Below are 19,486 nucleotides of genomic sequence, written 5' to 3' on the forward strand. Positions count from 1 at the left end.
ACCTGCAAGACACTTGTTTGACACTGTAGCTGAGTAGCAAGGGTGCAGGAAGGTGGGTGCAGTCGGTGCTGCAGCACCCCTTGTTGGCAAGGCATCGAACAACATAGTCTGTAAGTAGTTGGCAATTTTACCTCAACTCATGGATTATGTAAACATTTGCTTTTAAAGGGCCAGTGTGTAATATTTGGCATGGTTTATTGTCAATCTGAATCTGAATATTCTACCCATTAATATGTTTATACAAGTGTATAATCACTATAAAATAAAATTTGTTTGGTTTTCGTAGCCTTATAATTATGCTTATATATATATATATATATATATATATATATATATATACAGTACAGGCCAAAAGTTTGGACACACCTTCTCATTCAATGCGTTTTCTTTATTTTCATGACTATTTACATTGTAGATTCTCACTGAAGGCATCAAAACTATGAATGAACACATGTGGAGTTATGTACTTAACAAAAAAAGGTGAAATAACTGAAAACATGTTTTATATTCTAGTTTCTTCAAAATAGCCACCCTTTGCTCTGATTACTGCTTTGCACACTCTTGGCATTCTCTCGATGAGCTTCAAGAGGTAGTCACCTGAAATGGTTTCCACTTCACAGGTGTGCCTTATCAGGGTTAATTAGTGGAATTTCTTGCTTTATCAATGGGGTTGGGACCATCAGTTGTGTTGTGCAGAAGTCAGGTTAATACACAGCCGACAGCCCTATTGGACAACTGTTAAAATTCATATTATGGCAAGAACCAATCAGCTAACTAAAGAAAAACGAGTGGCCATCATTACTGTAAGAAATGAAGGTCAGTCAGTCCGGAAAATTGCAAAAACTTTAAATGTGTCCCCAAGTGGAGTCGCAAAAACCATCAAGCGCTACAACGAAACTGGCACACATGAGGACCGACCCAGGAAAGGAAGACCAAGAGTCACCTCTGCTTCTGAGGATAAGTTCATCTGAGTCACCAGCCTCAGAAATCGCAAGTTAACAGCAGCTCAGATCAGAGACCAGATGAATGCCACACAGAGTTCTAGCAGCAGACCCATCTCTAGAACAACTGTTAAGAGGAGACTGCGCCAATCAGGCCTTCATGGTCAAATAGCTGCTAGGAAACCACTGCTAAGGAGAGGCAACAAGCAGAAGAGATTTGTTTGGGCCAAGAAACACAAGGAATGGACATTAGACCAGTGGAAATCTGTGCTTTGGTCTGATGAGTCCAAATTTGAGATCTTTGGTTCCAACCGCCGTGTCTTTGTGAGACGCAGAAAAGGTGAACGGATGGATTCCACATGCCTGGTTCCCACTGTGAAGCATGGAGGAGGAGGTGTGATGGTGTGGGGGTGTTTTGCTGGTGACACTGTTGGGGATTTATTCAAAATTGAAGGCACACTGAACCAGCATGGCTACCACAGCATCCTGCAGCGACATGCCATCCCATCCGGTTTGCGTTTAGTTGGACGATCATTTATTTTTCAACAGGACAATGACCCCAAACACACCTCCAGGCTGTGTAAGGGCTATTTGACCAAGAAGGAGAGTGATGGAGTGCTGCGGCAGATGACCTGGCCTCCACAGTCACCGGACCTGAACCCAATCGAGATGGTTTGGGGTGAGCTGGACCGCAGAGTGAAGGCAAAGGGGCCAACAAGTGCTAAACACCTCTGGGAACTCCTTCAAGACTGTTGGAAAACCATTTCAGGTGACTACCTCTTGAAGCTCATGGAGAGAATGCCAAGAGTGTGCAAAGCAGTAATCAGAGCAAAGGGTGGCTATTTTGAAGAAACTAGAATATAAAACATGTTTTCAGTTATTTCACCTTTTTTTGTTAAGTACATAACTCCACATGTGTTCATTCATAGTTTTGATGCCTTCAGTGAGAATCTACAATGTAAATAGTCATGAAAATAAAGAAAACGCAATGAATGAGAAGGTGTGTCCAAACTTTTGGCCTGTACTGTATATATATATAGCAAGGGCCTTGCTTTAGAGAGGTCGCCATCTTGCGCCGCCATGTATGTACGGCAGACTGAGCGGACAATCCAGCCAGCCAGAGAACGCGTTTCGCGTGTATAAATGAACCAACGAAGACAGCGGAAGGAAGGAAGAAGGAGGAGGAAACAGCAGAGAGTGTTAGTAGTTCGTCGATAGAGAGTAGTGAAAAGTTTTTTTTAGTTATAAAGTTTGCGAATGGACCACATTTACCACGCAACAGGAGAGAATGAACCAGAACCGTCATCTGCGAGGAAAAGAAGACGCAACTTCACTCCTTGTGATGCACTCTCTGCGGCGCTTTTCCTCCTGATGATATATCTCCCCAGCGATGGTAGCAGTAGCACCGAATCCCATTCTGTGCATTCAGCCTCTCTTCTCGCCCGCTCAGCATCAAACACATGGAGTTCCTCATCTGTATGCTCCGGCTCAAACAGGTATGGCTCTGGGTCTGTGTCCGCTACAAGAAACTCTTCAAAATCACGTTCAAAGTCGTCCGTTGCAGCTACTATAGTCCGGAGATATCGCTAGGCTAAATAAACAGCTGAGCTCTGTTTACCGGCTACACTGTCAGTCAGTGTGCGGGCTGGAGATTGGTGGAGCAGAGAGGGGAGGGGGTCCCCACTTGGTATGGTAAACGAGTATGTGTGTATGAAGTGTGTGTGTTACGCTAGAAGAGTCAGAGTTTGGGACGGAGTCTTTTACCCCCTGGAGTGTTACCGGAGTTTTTGGAGTGCTCAAATAAACGGGCCTTTTTCCCGAACGCTCCTCTGGTCTCCTGCTCGTGAGGGATTCATTACAATATCGTAACATGGTTTAGATTTCTAAATAAATATTCACCTCGTCGCTAGATAGACCTACTCCTGAAAAACTCGTGCGCAAGGCTTTTTGTCCCTACGAGGCCACCGTCATTTACCCGACAGGAGGGGTGAGTGAGTGAGCCCTGCAATCTAGAATTTGACCACTGATGTCACTGTTTTCAACTCATTTTACACACTGGCCCTTTAATGTTAAAGAGAATATGAGAAGAGGACTGTAATTATATGACAAAAGATGTTTACAATGTACAAATTCAATCAATCCCCCCCCAAATCTGATGTGACAACGTTATCATTGCAAGTGAAGTGCAAGTGTTAGGTCTGCTAAACTTGGGAAGAGATTTGCAGTAGCGGGAGTTAATCAATAGGGTCGACTGACTTAAAAAGATCACGATATTGTTTGGACAGTTTTTGAGCTGCTTTTTAGACTAATAAAATGTCTTGAGCATGAGGGACTTCCACGGCAGCTAATGATGGAGTGGGAGACAAGAAGATTTATCATTATGAGTTGCCCAGGGGACATGAGTGGCTTCAGCAAAGGGACAACTGGATGTCTGTCAACATTCAAAAGGAAATATTAGATTTTTTGGCACATGCAGTCCAGAGAGAAATTTGTCTGAGTAGAGGGAGGGCACATTCTTTGGACAAACGTAACCACTGATGTAAGGACGTCTGACCAGTTTTCCTGAACTCCTCAACCCAACCGCCAAAATAAATGTTCATATTATATGTGTCTGCAAACTGTGGTTAACAATTGAACCTTATTATGTAGAAAACTCTGTTTTAACAATGTTACGTTTAACGTGTGGTTATTTTAAGGCAAAACCCCACTTGATTAAGGTTAGGAACAGATCATGTTTTGGCTTAAAATACCCATGTTTGGGGGCACAATCACAGCTGTGAATGCCGCTGATGTTTAGCCAAAGAAAAAAAAAAAACCTAAGGCACCTTAGGTCGTGTACAGTACATATGCACACACACTATGACATAGCACCCCTTCGCAAAAATAAGTTACTGCGCTGCATTTTACTTTGCATTTTAGGGCTGCACAGAATGTTTCTGAGGGCCGTCTCTGGCCCGCATGCTGCACTCTGAGCAACTACGCTTTAAAGGTGCGTTTCCACCAGTCACTTTCAGTATAGTGCCCTTAAAACCATACGGACATGTATGGTGATAGCTGCTCCATTCAGCTCTGTCTCTCTTCACCAGAGCGAACGTCAGCAACTCACTCGATTGTCCACAAGTTGGGGTTGTGCGACATTTTCAGGAGCAGAGCAGGAGTGTAGTGCTGCCGAGGCAATAGAATACATTATTATATTGACATTTATGGTTTGTTGATTGAGTCACAATGTCAACTCATGTATTGAGTGACATGCAAGAAAATGTTCCACCTTAGAAGTTGCTGGTAGCTGCTGGCAGAGGCCTTTAAGCAGCATGGTGAATTAAATGATTTTTTTTCTCAGCCTACAGTTGCTAACTGTAAATGAGTAAAGATGAAAAGGCAGCAAAGTATAGCTAGTATCAGATCAGTGTGCTAGGGACTTTAATAGAGGGGAGGGGAAAACACAGTACAGAATGGCACAGTTTTATTGGTACCATCCACAACTTTTGTCAGTTGAAACACAAAAATAGTTGGTCCAGTTTGTAATGAACTGAACTGCTTGGTGGAAACCAGGCTTAAGATGCTAAGCTGTGTGGCTTTGGCTGTCCTGAATCTGTTGTGTAAGTAGGTGCCAAAGGGTAAACAGGCTTTTAAGTAGTCACAGCAGGACACAGCTAAATCACTGTGATTAGGCCTGAGGGGGGAGAATAAACACGGAGGAGGAGGCATTTATCTGAATAGAAAAATATAGGGGAAAGTAGATATCTACATGTTTAGGACAGCAAAGGTGATGTGGACAAACAGCTTGTATAAAGAATGTACCTCGTTCTCCTTGTCCTGTCTGATCTGTTGCAGGGCAGTGTGGATTAAAACTGGTCAGGGTGTGGAGGTCAGCCAAGGAACCTGAGGTCAAAAGTCAGAGGCTAGAAAGACCTCTGCATTCCAACTGACTGCTGCCCTCCACACACACACACACACACACACACAAACAAACAAACAAACACACACACTTTGCCAATGAAATGACACACAAGTGCTCTATTTTTACCAGAGATTTTGTGTTGATGCAGAAGTATTTTCTAAAATCCAAAACAAAGCCAAAGAAGGAAATATTACTTGCTTAGAATGATGAGAATCTATTGTGGCTACAGAATGTGCAGTGATTATATCAGTAATGTCTCTGCAGACTACCTACACGAAGGCTGGATCAACATTGAATCAGAGGAGAGTGTTGCTGTGTGCTCTGACTTTTAATTATGTGATATTTGTTAGAGCTCTCTGGCGAGTTGGTTATCTGCTGTGGCCATTTATTACCATGCTTGCACAGTGGAGAACTATGCATACAGAGTTTTAGAAACCATATTCTTGGTGTGTCTCTGTATGGCCTATTTGTATCTTTGTAATTGTCTCATTAGTGTGTATAGCAACACATTACTGTAGCTGCACACTCCCTTTGATTTAAAACAATATTCTTAAAAGGACAGAGCAGAATATGGTAATATTGTTTATCGTTATGCACATTTTGCATGCAATAATCTGGAAGAATTAATGATGTCACACTCGTGAATTGATTGAGCCAGGAAAAATAACACATAAGACACACAGGCCCCTGCACTGTATTGCGATCTTGTGATGTTTATGGATCAGAGGATGTTTATTGATTAGGAAGGAGAACATGCAAAAGCCACTTTTTTTTCTTTTTACCACTGAATAAATACACTTATTTGATATTTTCCATCAGTGGAGTCTTGATTATATTTCAAGATATTAACGCATTGTGAAATATTTCATAATGTATAATAGGCTTGTGTCTGTTTTTTCCATGGATCTGACATCCTGCATTTCCATATGCCTGCTCACCAAAACTTTGCTCTGCGCTCCATAACATTAGTTAAAATAATTGAATAATCAATCAGTTTAAGGATAAGATGATAATGTTACACAGAGCATGATGCTGTGATATTATCGCACCAAGTAGAGACACACAGACTTTTAAAAGAGAGCACTCGTTTGAATAGAGGAAGCATTGCCATTAAGTAGTAGTTTTTAATGGTTCACTTTGGTGAGTTAAATGCTCACTCTCTTTTATAAATGTTTATTCATGTAACTTTAACTATATAACTTGCAGAAAGCTTCAAGGTTAAACTATTTTAAAGCTCCATCAGGTGCTGAGCCATACTCACGGTGATTCTTCAGAATATTTTATCCACAATAATATTCATAATCAATAATAATTTACAAAATGCTCAACATAAAATAAATGATTTAATAAAACTAATAGACATACTACTATTGCTACTATTACTAAGAATACTATTATTAACGTCATAAAAATATTCTAGGATTTGTAATATCTTTAGGCTCATCTCTGGCATTTAGGTAAAATCCAAAATATAATAATACAAGATGTTACATTTTTCTTTGACACTAAAACCCCTTTTTCACCAGAAAACACAAAAAACCCAATAACACCCGCTAACGTCTGGGTTTCGTATGTAATGGGAAAGGTTACAATGGACATTCACACCTGGGTCAATGACTCAGATCAGCATTGATGGAAACACAACACATAGGTGAACACGCTAATAACAAAATACAGTATGTCTCCGCCAAAGCAGCGCTCAAGCATAGTTTTAAATTAGTCTGCACCAAGTTTTGAAAGAGACTGAATAAGTAATATATATATATATATATATATGTATATATATATATATATATATATATATATATATATATATATATATATACATACATGTGTGTGTGTGTGTGTGTGTGTGTTTGTGTGTGTGTGTGTTCTGGTCAGCTGCAGTCATGTACACAGCTGGCGTCTACTGTCAATGGGAGAGGAGTCCATACCCTATTTTAAGCTGGTTTACCCGTGTTTAAAAAACCTGTGCACACACATATTCTAATTTTGTTGGTAAAGGCGTATGAGACTAAGTCATACCAGCCAGCATTTCACTGGCTTGCTGTAACTCCCCCATAATCTCCTACTCCCACCGCCCCCCCGGCGAACACATCACCTATCTGCAATCTCAAGTAACCACAAATGGACGAGACGAAAATGATATGTAAATAGAAACTACTGCTTAACCCTGATGTATGAAAGGTGTGAGTTTAAGTTATTTTACCATATGAGTTTGAATAATGATGTATCAGTTATTGAAATCTTTGTTTTCTCTTCTCTTTCCCAGAGCACCTCTACCATTCCTGAGACAGAAAAAGCTGGTGAGTCCCTGCTGTTTTTTTTTTTTTGTTTGTTTGTTTTTTCTTGTTTTCGGTTAATGTGCAGATCTTGACACTCAAAATAATAGGTTGGGTTTGTTAGATTTGTTTTCATTATTTTGTCACGTTTGCCAAAAGGTTTTGTCTGCGGTTGATCTGGTCTGGTGTCATGTGCAGAGATTCCGCAGTACTGATTGATAGCGTTGTTCAGTTCACAGCGTGAGGCAGGAGAGGAAGCAGGGAGGGGCTGAGTGGAGGAGGACAGGCTCTGCTTCTATGAGACACTGGATGCGAGTGTAGATAAGATCCTAGACTCATCTACCAAACCATCAAGCTAGTCGCCTTCTCCTAGATAAGAGCCAGACTGAATGTCGTGTCTGATGCCCAAAACTTTTGACATGTAGTTATTTACCTTTTGCCCCCACTTCTTACATACCTTCTCCATGAGATCAAACAGATATTCCAGAATGGAAAGCACCTGAGATTAAACAGCTAAATGCCTAAAATATGTAAATCTGTCCAAATACACATTGTCCTACACAAGCTTTTTGTGACTGTGCCATGTTTAGTAATCTTTGACTTCCTCCTGATGCACAGCCTTCACAGTATTGACATGCTGTGTCATTCCTTTGCACTGCTCGCTGTCATTCTCTTTGCACACTTTATTATGAATCGATCTTAAGAACAAACTCAATCTGTAGTGACTGGCCCCTCCATCTGGCTCCGACCTCTCTGTCAGCAGTCTGCTGGTAATGCACAGGGTCATCAGGAAACTATGGATGGACAGACCTACTTTCAGACAGCCGGCAGGGGAGCAGTGTTCATTAAACACCCCCCTGTGTCGTCAGGCTGCTGGTAAACAATACCAGAGAGGTAGATGGACGTGGGGACGAGGCTTTCATATTCCCCCCCGCTGTCTCAGAGCCTGCTGGGAGTCCTCACTCACTCTCGCTCTGTCTCTCCCTCTAATTACCGCCCCTTGCTGAAAACCTTTCATGGGAAATGTGCAGAAGCTGTCAGTATGTGTGTTCTTGTGTGTGTATGTGCATACGGGAGCACTACCTTTTGGCAAAAGGCCCACTTTAAACTTTTTTTTTACAAGGAGGCTAAAGCTTGCAAAAATGCACAGTGCCAACTTCAAAGAGGTCAAACGTTTCTGGTCATTTTTCTTCATTTAAATTAGTCTGACTTCCTGTAAGCAAGTTATGTAACCTCCATCTCTGGGTCTGTGTGATGGAACCCAGGAGTTTGGAGGGGGGGCGGGGGTATGATCAGAGTTGGCGGAGTTTTGGGGGACTTGATGGAGCACAAAGCCCAGTGTTCATTGTGACACTTCAAAGCCCCCTCTGTATCTCCACCATTGAAGCCCCTGGGAATGACACATTTGTGACAGTGTTACATCACACACCATGCCCTCAAGGCTCCTGCTGCACCACCATGAAAGACAGCTCATTCATGGTTAATTTTACTATCGCTGTGACGACGGAAGCACACCAGTGATCAACAAGAAGCTTCCACAGCCAGCGCTCTGTAAGGGTTCAGTTGATGACCTCCCCGCGGCGCTGGGCGTACCTCGGTGAGCGGTCAGTGTCACGGCTTTCCTGTGCACAAAGAGGTTGTGTCTACATGTAGCAGATTTACAACTGACAACCTGTTGTTTAGGAGTGTTCTTTATGGGGCTGCTGTGACGCTGTATATCCTGAGCCTGAGCTCTACGGGGCCTGCAGAGTGTTAGTGCACTGGAATGGCAATGACATAACTCACAGCATACTCCATACCATCTGGGCATGATTAGGGCTGTCATGCATTAGGGTTTGCATGGCGGTCCTTATCATCAGTTGGGCATGATCTACAAGATTATGCAAGTGATGTGATTAAAGATATGATGTGTATTGAAATCAAACTTAGCGCCCAAAAGAAATCTGCTTCATGCTGTCTGTCCATTGATCACCCGATTTTTTAGTATTAGGCATCACAGCTAATAGATTTAGGACAAACCCTTTTATAAGCTTCTTAAAGCTACTTTTTTAAAAATCTGAAATTATTCTTGTATGTGCTGAAACTGTCACTATATCCAAACAGAAGTACATGAGACAGATAGTCCGTGGGGAAATAAAAAAAAATTGCTCTCTGTCTTCTCTTGGTGCTCTAATGGCATTTTCTAGAATCCACTGCAGCGGAAGGAAAACAATCTGTTCTCATTCCCAATTTGTCAAATATCACCTTCTTGTCAGTGATTTTGTCATCAGCCACCAACACAAACGTGCAACAAACCCCGGACTTTCACCCGAGAGCCTGCTGTTTGCTTCCTATGTGAATGTTAAGCCAAACCATGATGTGTTTTTTTAAACATAGCCACATGCTTGTGTTGCACAAGGACAAAAAAAAACATAAATACTAAGGGTTGTTTTAAGTTGGATAACAGAAGTTTTTGACATTGGATGACAGAATGTCAAAAACAGACGCAGAGCAATATCCAGCATGTAACGTATTGACGTGAAAGTTCACTGACAAAGCAGCAATAATTGACAGTTGGGATGAGAATGTGTTGAAAATGATCGATCAGAGCTGAGGAGTCTCTTGGCTTGTGGGCGGTGCTTTGTTTTGGCATGGTGGTCAGTCCCTAACTCCCCACCCCCACTCCTTCACCCCCAGCAGCCTAGGGGTTTCCCTTTTGTCCTAAATTTGACATGTTTATGTGAAGACAGAGAAGGACAGATTAAGATGCAAGATAGGAAAGGGATTCATATTATATCAAAATACACTCCTCTGTGGTGGATACAATACAGGCTTGACTTTGTGTATGGCATTTCACATGAGATCCTATCTTGCTGCTTTCTACTTTATTCACTGTGCAGTCTCATTCTGGTTAACAGTCATCCTACATGTTCTCACTCATTCAGCACCAGCCAGTTGGCCCACTGGTTCACCTCTACCGATTGAGCAGGTGAAGGGAGGGGGGTTGGTTGTTGGTAGGGCCGATTAATAGGAGCTTCAAGACTGAATGAATGGGATGAAAGCAGCTGCTGTGATGTAGGCGCTTTTCTTTAGATATAGCTACATTCATATCATGTAAGAGTTAGGTAAATAACAGTTTCTGACCTGTAAATATCATCGACATCAACATCCAAGTCATAATTACAACTGGAAAGAGTTTTCCAAAGTCTTAGTATGTGCTAAATAATGCACATAAGACAGAAAAAGCAAGCAAAAATGTTTCTGTTGAAAATGATTGAGGGGAAATTTAACAAATATGGTCCTATATTGACCAAGCACTGTATTCATTTAACCTTTACATGGCCAAATCTCCTATTATACAACTGTCTTGAGTTTTTACCTTCAGTTCTACTGAAGCCTTCATGACATTTTTTTCTGTCTGTACATCAGCTCTGTGACTGACAATCCTTATTGATAACAGATTGTTAAACTCATCTTGACTTCACATGATACTTTTGTGCAAGGTACAGGAAGCACTTGAAGTTAACACATCAACTTCTCAACTTTCATTAGAAGACTGTGGAGAGCTAAATGTGTGACAGGTCTTTTTCTGGTTCTCTCTCTCCCACCAGTGTTAGTGTGTCAGCAACAAATTCCTGGTTCTAAGAATGGTCTATCTTTTTTCTTTCCTTGGTTGTGGTGGAGGTTAGAGGCACCATGCTGCACCTTCCTGATCTAAATATAAACCATTGGGAATTTATAAACTGAACACAATGATGGGCCCCAAACCAGCAGCAGGGTTAAAGCCTGACCTTTTACCTGGACTCAAAGCCTCACAGTCTACTGTGCTGTAGGTGGAGGAAAGGAAAACTGAAGAAAGAGGAAGTGGTTTAGCAACCTCAGTGGTCCTGTATGGGAGGAGCACTCTGTCACTAGGGAGCTGGTGGTTCCTGTGAATAACTTGTCTCATCATTTCTGTCTGTCTGGCTTTCCTTTTGTTTCTTTTTCTGTTTTTTTTACCCCTTGTTTCCCTGCTAGTCACCATCCTTCTTGGAATTCCAGTGACAAATTCATGTTACTGGTTGTGTTGTTACTGTTCCAGTATACATGATGACACCTGGCCTGAGTGTTGACCTCTGGGGATCCCAGTATTTATCATCCTATTATTACACACTTTAAAAAGTCCCCTCTGTTCAGGCTGTTCTCATGCACTGATCGTACCTTTTCCTATGAAAAGTAATAAATACGAACAGATCTTATGTTATCATGAGACAGTAATTCTGGCATAACCCATGTATGTTGAAAGGCTGCGATCATGTGACCAATCCACTGATGGTCATAAAGAAGGAAGCAGTCAGTTAGGAGGCAGGTTCAGGCAGTGCATAGTTCACAAGGAGTAGTAGTTAGTAGTAGTTTCCCCAGGAGACTGATGTTTGGAACTGTGTGAACTTTGAGACATTTTAAAGAACATCCTTACCATGATTTGTTTCCTAAATCTAACCTGCATAACTTTACTTTATCATGTAACTTTACATTAAGGACATAACATCATTCATGCGGTGCTAATTAGGGTATCATACGAAACGTTGTATGAGGAGACGTTGCTCACTCCTTGACTGTTGCCAGCCTTTCAAATAAAAAAGTAAAAAAAAACAACATCAATCTGTGCACCCAGAGGAAATAGTTTCTTTCAAATTCATTTTAAAGTTCAACATTTTGGGAAACACTCATCTTTAATTTCTTTGAGAGCAAGAATAGTAAATATGGAGGCAGAGCCAGTGGGTGATTAGCTTAGCGTAGCATAAAAACTGGAAACGGGCTTACAGCAAGTCTGTCTCTGTTCAAAACAAAGAAAAAATATCTAGCAGCAGATCTTAATTTTACTAATTAATTGGGGTGTAAATCAAAAGTGTCAACATGATACAGTATATCGATTTTTTGGACAACAATACAGTATTTGCCGATAAAGTCAGAGGCCTGTGGTTTGGTTTGGTTTGTCGCTAACCACTGTCTGCCTGGAGCTAGGCCGCTAGCACTGTTTGAACATTTAGGAAGAAAGTGTGCTTGGATGGAAAAGGTGACACAGATGTGCCATGGGAATTTAAAATAAAATGCATACCTTAAAGATAATGTCTACTAATGTTTTCTTTTTGCGTCAGTAATTTTGGATTGTTTATCATTGAATCGATATTTCGATCCAGGCTGATGTATTGTTACACCATGTTTGATCTATACACAAACAGAAATTTAAAAAAAAACCCACAAGTTAAGGTGCTAGCCAGGATTGCTGTTTCCTCTTGCTTCTAGTCTTTATGCTAAGCTAAGCTAATGATCTGCCAGCTCTACTCCATATTTATCTGATAGACATGAGAATTGTATTAATCTTCTCATCTAACTCTTGCCCCCAAAAAAGCAAATCAGAGTGTTTCCCAAAATGTGTAATAATTCATTAAATAAAACGGATGTAGAGATATGATTGTGTGGAATGATGATTGTGAGGAATATCTGCCATATCTGAAAGACTTCATTACCAGATGGACAACTAACAGAGTCCTTTCAGCACAGATGGTGTGTAAGAATTTGTGTTTATCCACAGATTTTGTGACTGAGCTTTTTGGCTCTAACAGGCCACATCTCCAGTTCTCAGAATGGGCAAATTTCCACACCAGTTTCCACGTAATTCAGAGAAAGTCCACAGTGAAATTAGTTTCAGTATTCACACAGAGGTGTCATACATCCAACCAAAGTTGGGGAGTAACTAGTTGTAACAGAGTTATGTAATTAAATTACAAAGTAAATGTAATCTGTTTTCCTGAGCGTCGTCTCCATTTTAGGGGTTTGAAAATGCTGGAATAGTGTGGATGAGAAGTGTAAAGGGATCAAAACTTATGTGTTTTCAAGCACAGATGTATTAATTTGGATGTCGTCTGAGTGACTTGCTTTCCTTATTTGTGCCCCGTCCTACTTTCTTGCTTATACCCTGCGGCAACATGCCCTTTGAGGATATTGCTCTCATGTGAGAAGGTGCTTTGACAGATGTAATGAAGCTCCCTCAGCCTGGAGCAGAGTCAATAATAGCATGAGTGATTTTTGTTTTCTGTTACTTGTTCCTGCTCTTTAATTGAGTCTGCCTTATCCCACCTTTTTTTGCCACCCCTCCGTACACAGTACAGGAATTATTGTGCTTGTGCAAGGTCACATTCCTGGCCTCCCCCATCACTCTATGCCACCATAACACCTCCCCCCAAACAGCCCCTCCTCTCCCCTCCCATTTGACACACTCTCTCCCTGACTTCCTGTGTGGAGACTGGTACTGTAACATACTGGAGTTCATTTATATTTCACACTTCCAACTCAGCTGTGAATACATTTTCAGGCTCAAGCTGAACTGTTCCCCTCAGAAGCAAATAATTCTACTTCTTTATGCTTGATATTTTGGAATTTGACAAAATTGTGGAAAAAGTTAAATGTTTTACATATTGTTTTGTTGTGGTCTCCTGTTTATTCAGACTTCATGTTGACGTATGTTGATGATACAAGTCCCTCTTGTTCAAATAATGCATTTCCTAAGAGTGGAAAAACTGTAATTAGAAAACAACATTTTTCTTGTCTCCATTTTATTACCAATTTATTTGAGTCAAAGTTCAGAAACCTCTTTACGTCTTTGTGAGTTTTGAGATTTCTTTCTTTGGAAATCCATCTCCATGGTTATGGTACTCAGAACAGGAAACCACGGCATGAAGGGGAATTTACAACAGGAAGTCAGCTTGCTGAACTCCCAGTTACAACAACAAAAGTCTCCGGTATACCAAAAAAAGAAGTCTTTAGAGGCGATGTGTCATTTTTCTTATTTCAGCTTTATTCTTCAGCAGATTGGTATGTGTTTCATCACCAACTGTGCATGAAAAACATGTATCACTTTTTATAGAAAATAGGCCATCATGACTTTCCTTTGTACTTGGAACCTGACCAATGAGGAACTGTGTTGGTAGATGGATTATGTTATGGCAGCAGTTAACTGTGTCATACAATTATATACGGAATATGAAAAGTTGTTGATTTTTACATAAGTTGAATTATATCTTCCATTGGTGAGATATGTCTTCAGTCTGTCTTGTGTTTGTTTGTCAGCTGAACATGGATTTCAGTTAAATTTGGTGCAAAGTAATGCAATTTTGTGATTCATTTTCTTAGACACCGATTCAGTGCCAATCTTGGAATATTTGTACAAGAATTTCTTAACATCATGTTTATTTTCTCATTAGCTACTTTCCTTCCTCAGCTCTGCCACTTCAGTTCCAATTTTGGAAGATTCCTCAAAACTTGAATTTCATTCAGTTACATTTTTTCATTGCCAACATTTTAAAAATTGTCTTTTCCTACTATATCTGTGGCAACCCCAGTATAGTCTCAGTTAGGAAAAGATTGTGGTTATGGTTACAAAAAAAGGCAAACTTAATTTGCAGGTCTGCTACAGATGTGGTTCTCAACTGCTCCGGCTTAGTTCAAGGTCCACACAGATTAATGTATTTGGTGTCATACTTGCGTTTGGCCATTTCGTCAAGCTAGTTTACACACACACACTGAATGTTGGTAAAGGACATGAATCTTAAATTGTGGAATCATCCTTGCTGATTACTGGTGCAATATTGAGCATTTTTATGATTATTGTAATAATTGTTTTTTTAATCCAATTAAATAAAACTAATTGAAAAATGCACAACTTTGGCTTTGATGCAGTTGCATCAATGTCCTGCCTACAGCACTAGCACTGGTTCTAATTGGGTACATGTCATGAGTAATAGCCTATTAACACTGTCGGCTGCTGCGCCACATGGGCAAGACGATCGCTTTTGCAGACTGGAGCTGCTTCAGTAAGTGAGTGGATCTGTGTGTCCAGTGTAAGGCAGCAGATCGTCTATTACTGAAGTTCTAATAAACATCATGATCCAACACGATGACGTTTCAGAAACACCCTGCATTTCTGCAGGAAATGTTGTGGTAGTAGTAGTTACTGAGTATGGGAGGTGCAAGAAGGAGGAGAGAGTGAGACAGCGCCCGGATGTTGTGAGAAATGTGAATCGATGATCATAGTTATAAAAATGCAGCGCAGTGATGACAGACATTTCATGCAACAAACTCCTGTAGCGCTGGCAACCCGCATTTTACCCGTTATGAGTCAGCCGTCCCCTCAAACTGTTTGACGTGTGCTAGTGATGAGTTCAGTCTGCAGTGTTCATACACTTGGCAGATAAATCAGAGAATTACACAGTCACATTGGGCTTCATGATCAAAGAAAATATTTGTTTTTTGCCAACCCCATCACGTTTTCTCTTTTTCTCTCTCTTGATGGATGAACTAAAAAAATGGTTTAAAAGTGCAGGAAGGGAGTATTACTTTCAACCAACACCAGGAAAAGCAGACTATAATACATGCAAAGTATGTGTCAGCATGGGAGGAGCAATGGCTCTTTTGTTTTTTTAAGATAATAGTAAGTGTTTTAAAGATAATGTTGAACAGTTTTATTTTGCAGCATTGAATTAAATATATGCTTTTTAAATCATTTAAATTAGGTTTTGTTTTGGAGTTTTTTATTTTCTTTTTCTAGGTTTTAATTTTTACTGCAAGTGTATATCAATTCCAGATACTGGTTATTGGTCGTCCCTGTTTACTAATAATCAGTATCATATCTGCCCTGAAAAACAAATCAGTCCACTCCTAGCAAATATATAGATACATGGAGGTATCCACAAAGTGATCAGCATTATTTTCCCTGAGTAGATCACCTTGTCTAAATAAGAAAGAATGTGTTGAGAGCTAACCAGGCAAACAGGAAGTGCTTTTCTGCACAGGTCCCTCCTGACTCGTGATTATCATCCTAACTGGGCTTTATTACTGACCTGAACCTATGCTTCATCTGAAATGACCCAGCCAGTACTTTCATCCATAACCAGGGGATTTTAAATCTCCCAGTGTTGATGCTGTGAGATGCCCACGCTGTCCCCAGGATAATGAATCAGTCCTGGCTCAGCAGGCTCTGTCACTCCCTGGCTGCTTTATTCCCCTCGTCTGGGTGTGTGTATGTGTGTGTGTGTGTGGGAAGGGGGGCATCGTCTAGGACACGCAGGAGACTGAGACGTGGATTGTTTGAATAACTATATATGGGATTTTGTGTTTTGATATCTTGAGGTGTGTGGTTGTCGAATATCTCACTGTGAGCATTTTAGTTCTTGAATAAAGCAGCACACACACACACACACACACACAAGGCGTGTGGGTATCTGATAGTCAGAATGGAGTTATATGAACGTCAGGCAGAGGGCGAGGGAGTGTATGTTTGATAGCAGACCTCTTGCAGATGGTCACATCAAAGGGTCTCGCACACAATCACAGTCACACTTGGGCACACCCATACATACATACTTCAGCGCACCGACACATTTTTGGCCGCACTGTAAAGAATAGAGTATAGTAGCATTGTTTTTCACAGACATTTTGATAATAGACCCTCACATGCTGTTTATACACACTGTTTGAAGTCCTCCCAGAAACACCCTGCCCATCCCGTCGTTTTTCACCTCCCCTGTCTTCATATCTAGGCCAGTATGTTGGCAGGTAAGCCTCTCCTGCCTCTGTTCTGTAGAGTCAGATGTAGGTACGTACTCCTGGCACGCTGCACGCTTGTTTGACAGAGGGGGCATTTGGCAAGACTTTCCTTCCTGAGGTATGAGAACTCCATTGTTTTTCCCTCTCCACCCCCTCTCCTTCACCCCTCAGGTTATTTCCCCTCATATCCAGGTTACAGTCTGTGTATTGCCCCCTTATCACAGGTATACCAGAGAAAGAGAGAGGGAAAGTACACTGATATGTTGTTGTGATACGAATACTGACCCAGATGGTTTGAATTTGTGCGTCTTGGAGTTACGCACACACTCCCATGCATGCATGAAGCATAATTTGATTCAGATGTCATCCAAGTGGAACAGGTGTGTGAGGGAGGATAGTAAAAATGTGGTACTTTTATAGGCTGTTTGCTTTTCCGTATCCCATCCTAATCCTCATTTACAACCTTGTTAAAGAGGTCATTCCATGATTCCAATAGTGCAGCCTCAAGGGTCGTGAAAAAGCAAAGACGCGGGAATCTAAAGCCTTATCAGTCTCAGCAAACCTCTGGAGACCATAAAGTCAATTGGCCGCGATGAGCACAATGCTATCAGCGTGCTGGGTACATTACCTTCACTTGCTGGAGCAATCAGCACGATTGGCTGATGTTTTTTTCTCAAGTGTGAGCTTAGTGTGGAATGTAATGGAGGGCAGTGTGAACAGCTCATACCGCTCACGGCTACATGCACATATGAACGCATATATTCAGGTAATGAGTAACCTGCTATATACACACATGTATGAGCATGATCAGTCTAGAAAACACACGTATAGCATTATTTAGTTCAGGATATCTAACAAAGTATCATGTGAGTTTTCTTGCTACTTGAGGGCAGAGAAACAAGCTGTAAACACAAACTGACATATTATCACCTTATAAAGTTGACGTGTTAGCATACAGCTGTCTGCTTACTCATCCAGCAGTTATGGAGCAACGTTAGCATTCATTCAGAGTCGTTTTTCCGCCACTCACCTCTCTACCAGCCTCCACTGACAAGCTGCAGTATATTAGTTGCAGGAGTGTGGGAATGAGAGGCAAACAATTTAAAAAAAATACAATTTCTCACTACAGTAAGTGCTGGTTAGTGAATAAAATACACCGAATTAAACACAGACTCTTGTTAACTTCACAACTCGACCAGTTTCTCTTCCCTCTCCACAGTTCAAGAGACCTGAGACTTGTTCACGCTCCCCAGAGTGAAGACCTCTGTGTTTTATTGTCTACTCGGTTTCCTGCTTTTGTTCACGTCATTGAACTTCACTATTTGCATGAGCCAAGACTAAAAACTCATAATAAAATTAAACATTTTTATTTTTGGTCAGAACGTCAAGACGAGAAAAAGACGAGTGTTATGACCATCTTACACCAAAAGATTAAGATCACAAGAGCATGCATTAATTGAGGTAGAACTCTTTGATTTTATGACGACGTTGGAAATGTGTCTGTGACAGGGAAATCGCCTGAAAAGTCTTTTGGTGTAAGGCTGGCATTAGCTGCTAAGTACTCCACTGTGTTCGCAAGCTAGTTACTTACTGTGTCTGTCTGCTCTTTAGTGCTGAGCAAGGAGAGAACAGTGGGTTTATTAGAGCTTTCTTTTTTGCTAAAAACTGCTTTCTGCTGCAGCTGGAAACAACATTAATGACCACAGTGAGACTGATCAAAAGAGTAAAGATGCAGGTTGCAAAAGCAAAAACAAGCTGAAAGATCCTTAAAAGCTCTGTAGAGCTGAGAGGAACTGCAGAGTTTGTCACTATAAGCAACCTTTTCACATTATACAGAGTCATTTGACTCAGTGTTGATATAAGAATATTAATTATTGCATTATTAAGAATGTAAATCAGGGATCAGCAATTTTAAGCATGCTGCCATTGGTACACGGTTCCCTCCGATCCGTTTGCCAAAAGACCTCTTTCACAGCCACACACATTCCGCAAAGACCCATCCTCTGCCTCTGATTGGCTAGTACTTGTCGTCTTCGCAGAATAACGATAAAGGTGCCGGAGCAGGCTCTGGAGACGATGGCTGGCCTGCTAGATAGGAAAGCTATTTTTGCCTCAGCAAGATTTATAGATAATGCATGGAAGCTAAGACAGAGAACATTATATCCATCATAATAAGACCCATTTGTAATGGAAATTTAAAGCATGTACATGTTTTCTTTTTGAATTTGGGGAACTATATGTTATGACGTGTCATGTGGCCAAAATAAGTCGAAATCAATTAATTAAAATCCAGCCGTGATGGACAGAGGATAGTAGGGTTTTGTGCTTCAGAGGGGCCGTGCTGTGTGTACTTAAAGTCTTGACAATATTGTTTCCCGAATGTCAAGTTTCAAGTGCCATTTTGAGACCATACATGAGGAATTTTTTATATTGCATTGCTCATTGGATGGTGACATGTGGAAAGTCATTCACTTACGGCAGACATATTATGGAGGCTTTCCCCTGCAGCCCAGAGGTTTTGTTTAATGGCTTACTAAACAAAGAGACAATAAAATCAAGAATAAAAGAAAATCCTATGTCAACCAGAAGTTGTTGAATTATGCATTGAAGAAATGTCAGAAAATCTTAGAGTGTAGCAGACTGAAAGAAGCCACAGTATTCAGCAATGTAGCTGATGAGTGGTCTGATTTGAATGACATACCACATTTGGCAGTCATGGCAAGATTTTACTGTAAAGGAGGAGCTCTGCTGCTTAAAACCAAGGCCTCTGCAACAACAGGTGAGGACATAGTCAAAGT

General features: G+C 40.9%; 1 protein-coding gene across 2 annotated transcripts in view; it reads left to right on the forward strand.

Moving 5' to 3' along the window:
- Positions 1-19,486, forward strand: part of dlc1 (DLC1 Rho GTPase activating protein) — a 124,531-nt gene that overhangs the window by 36,275 nt on the left and 68,770 nt on the right. For both annotated transcript variants that reach the window (XM_033623813.2, XM_033623814.2), the window contains exon 5: positions 7,115-7,148. In XM_033623813.2, coding sequence (XP_033479704.2) covers positions 7,115-7,148 — 34 coding nt within the window. The remainder of the gene's footprint in view (positions 1-7,114; positions 7,149-19,486) is intronic.

Source organism: Epinephelus lanceolatus, chromosome 3 (genome assembly GCF_041903045.1).
Source record: "Epinephelus lanceolatus isolate andai-2023 chromosome 3, ASM4190304v1, whole genome shotgun sequence".
In the NCBI taxonomy this organism is placed as follows: domain Eukaryota; kingdom Metazoa; phylum Chordata; class Actinopteri; order Perciformes; family Serranidae; genus Epinephelus; species Epinephelus lanceolatus.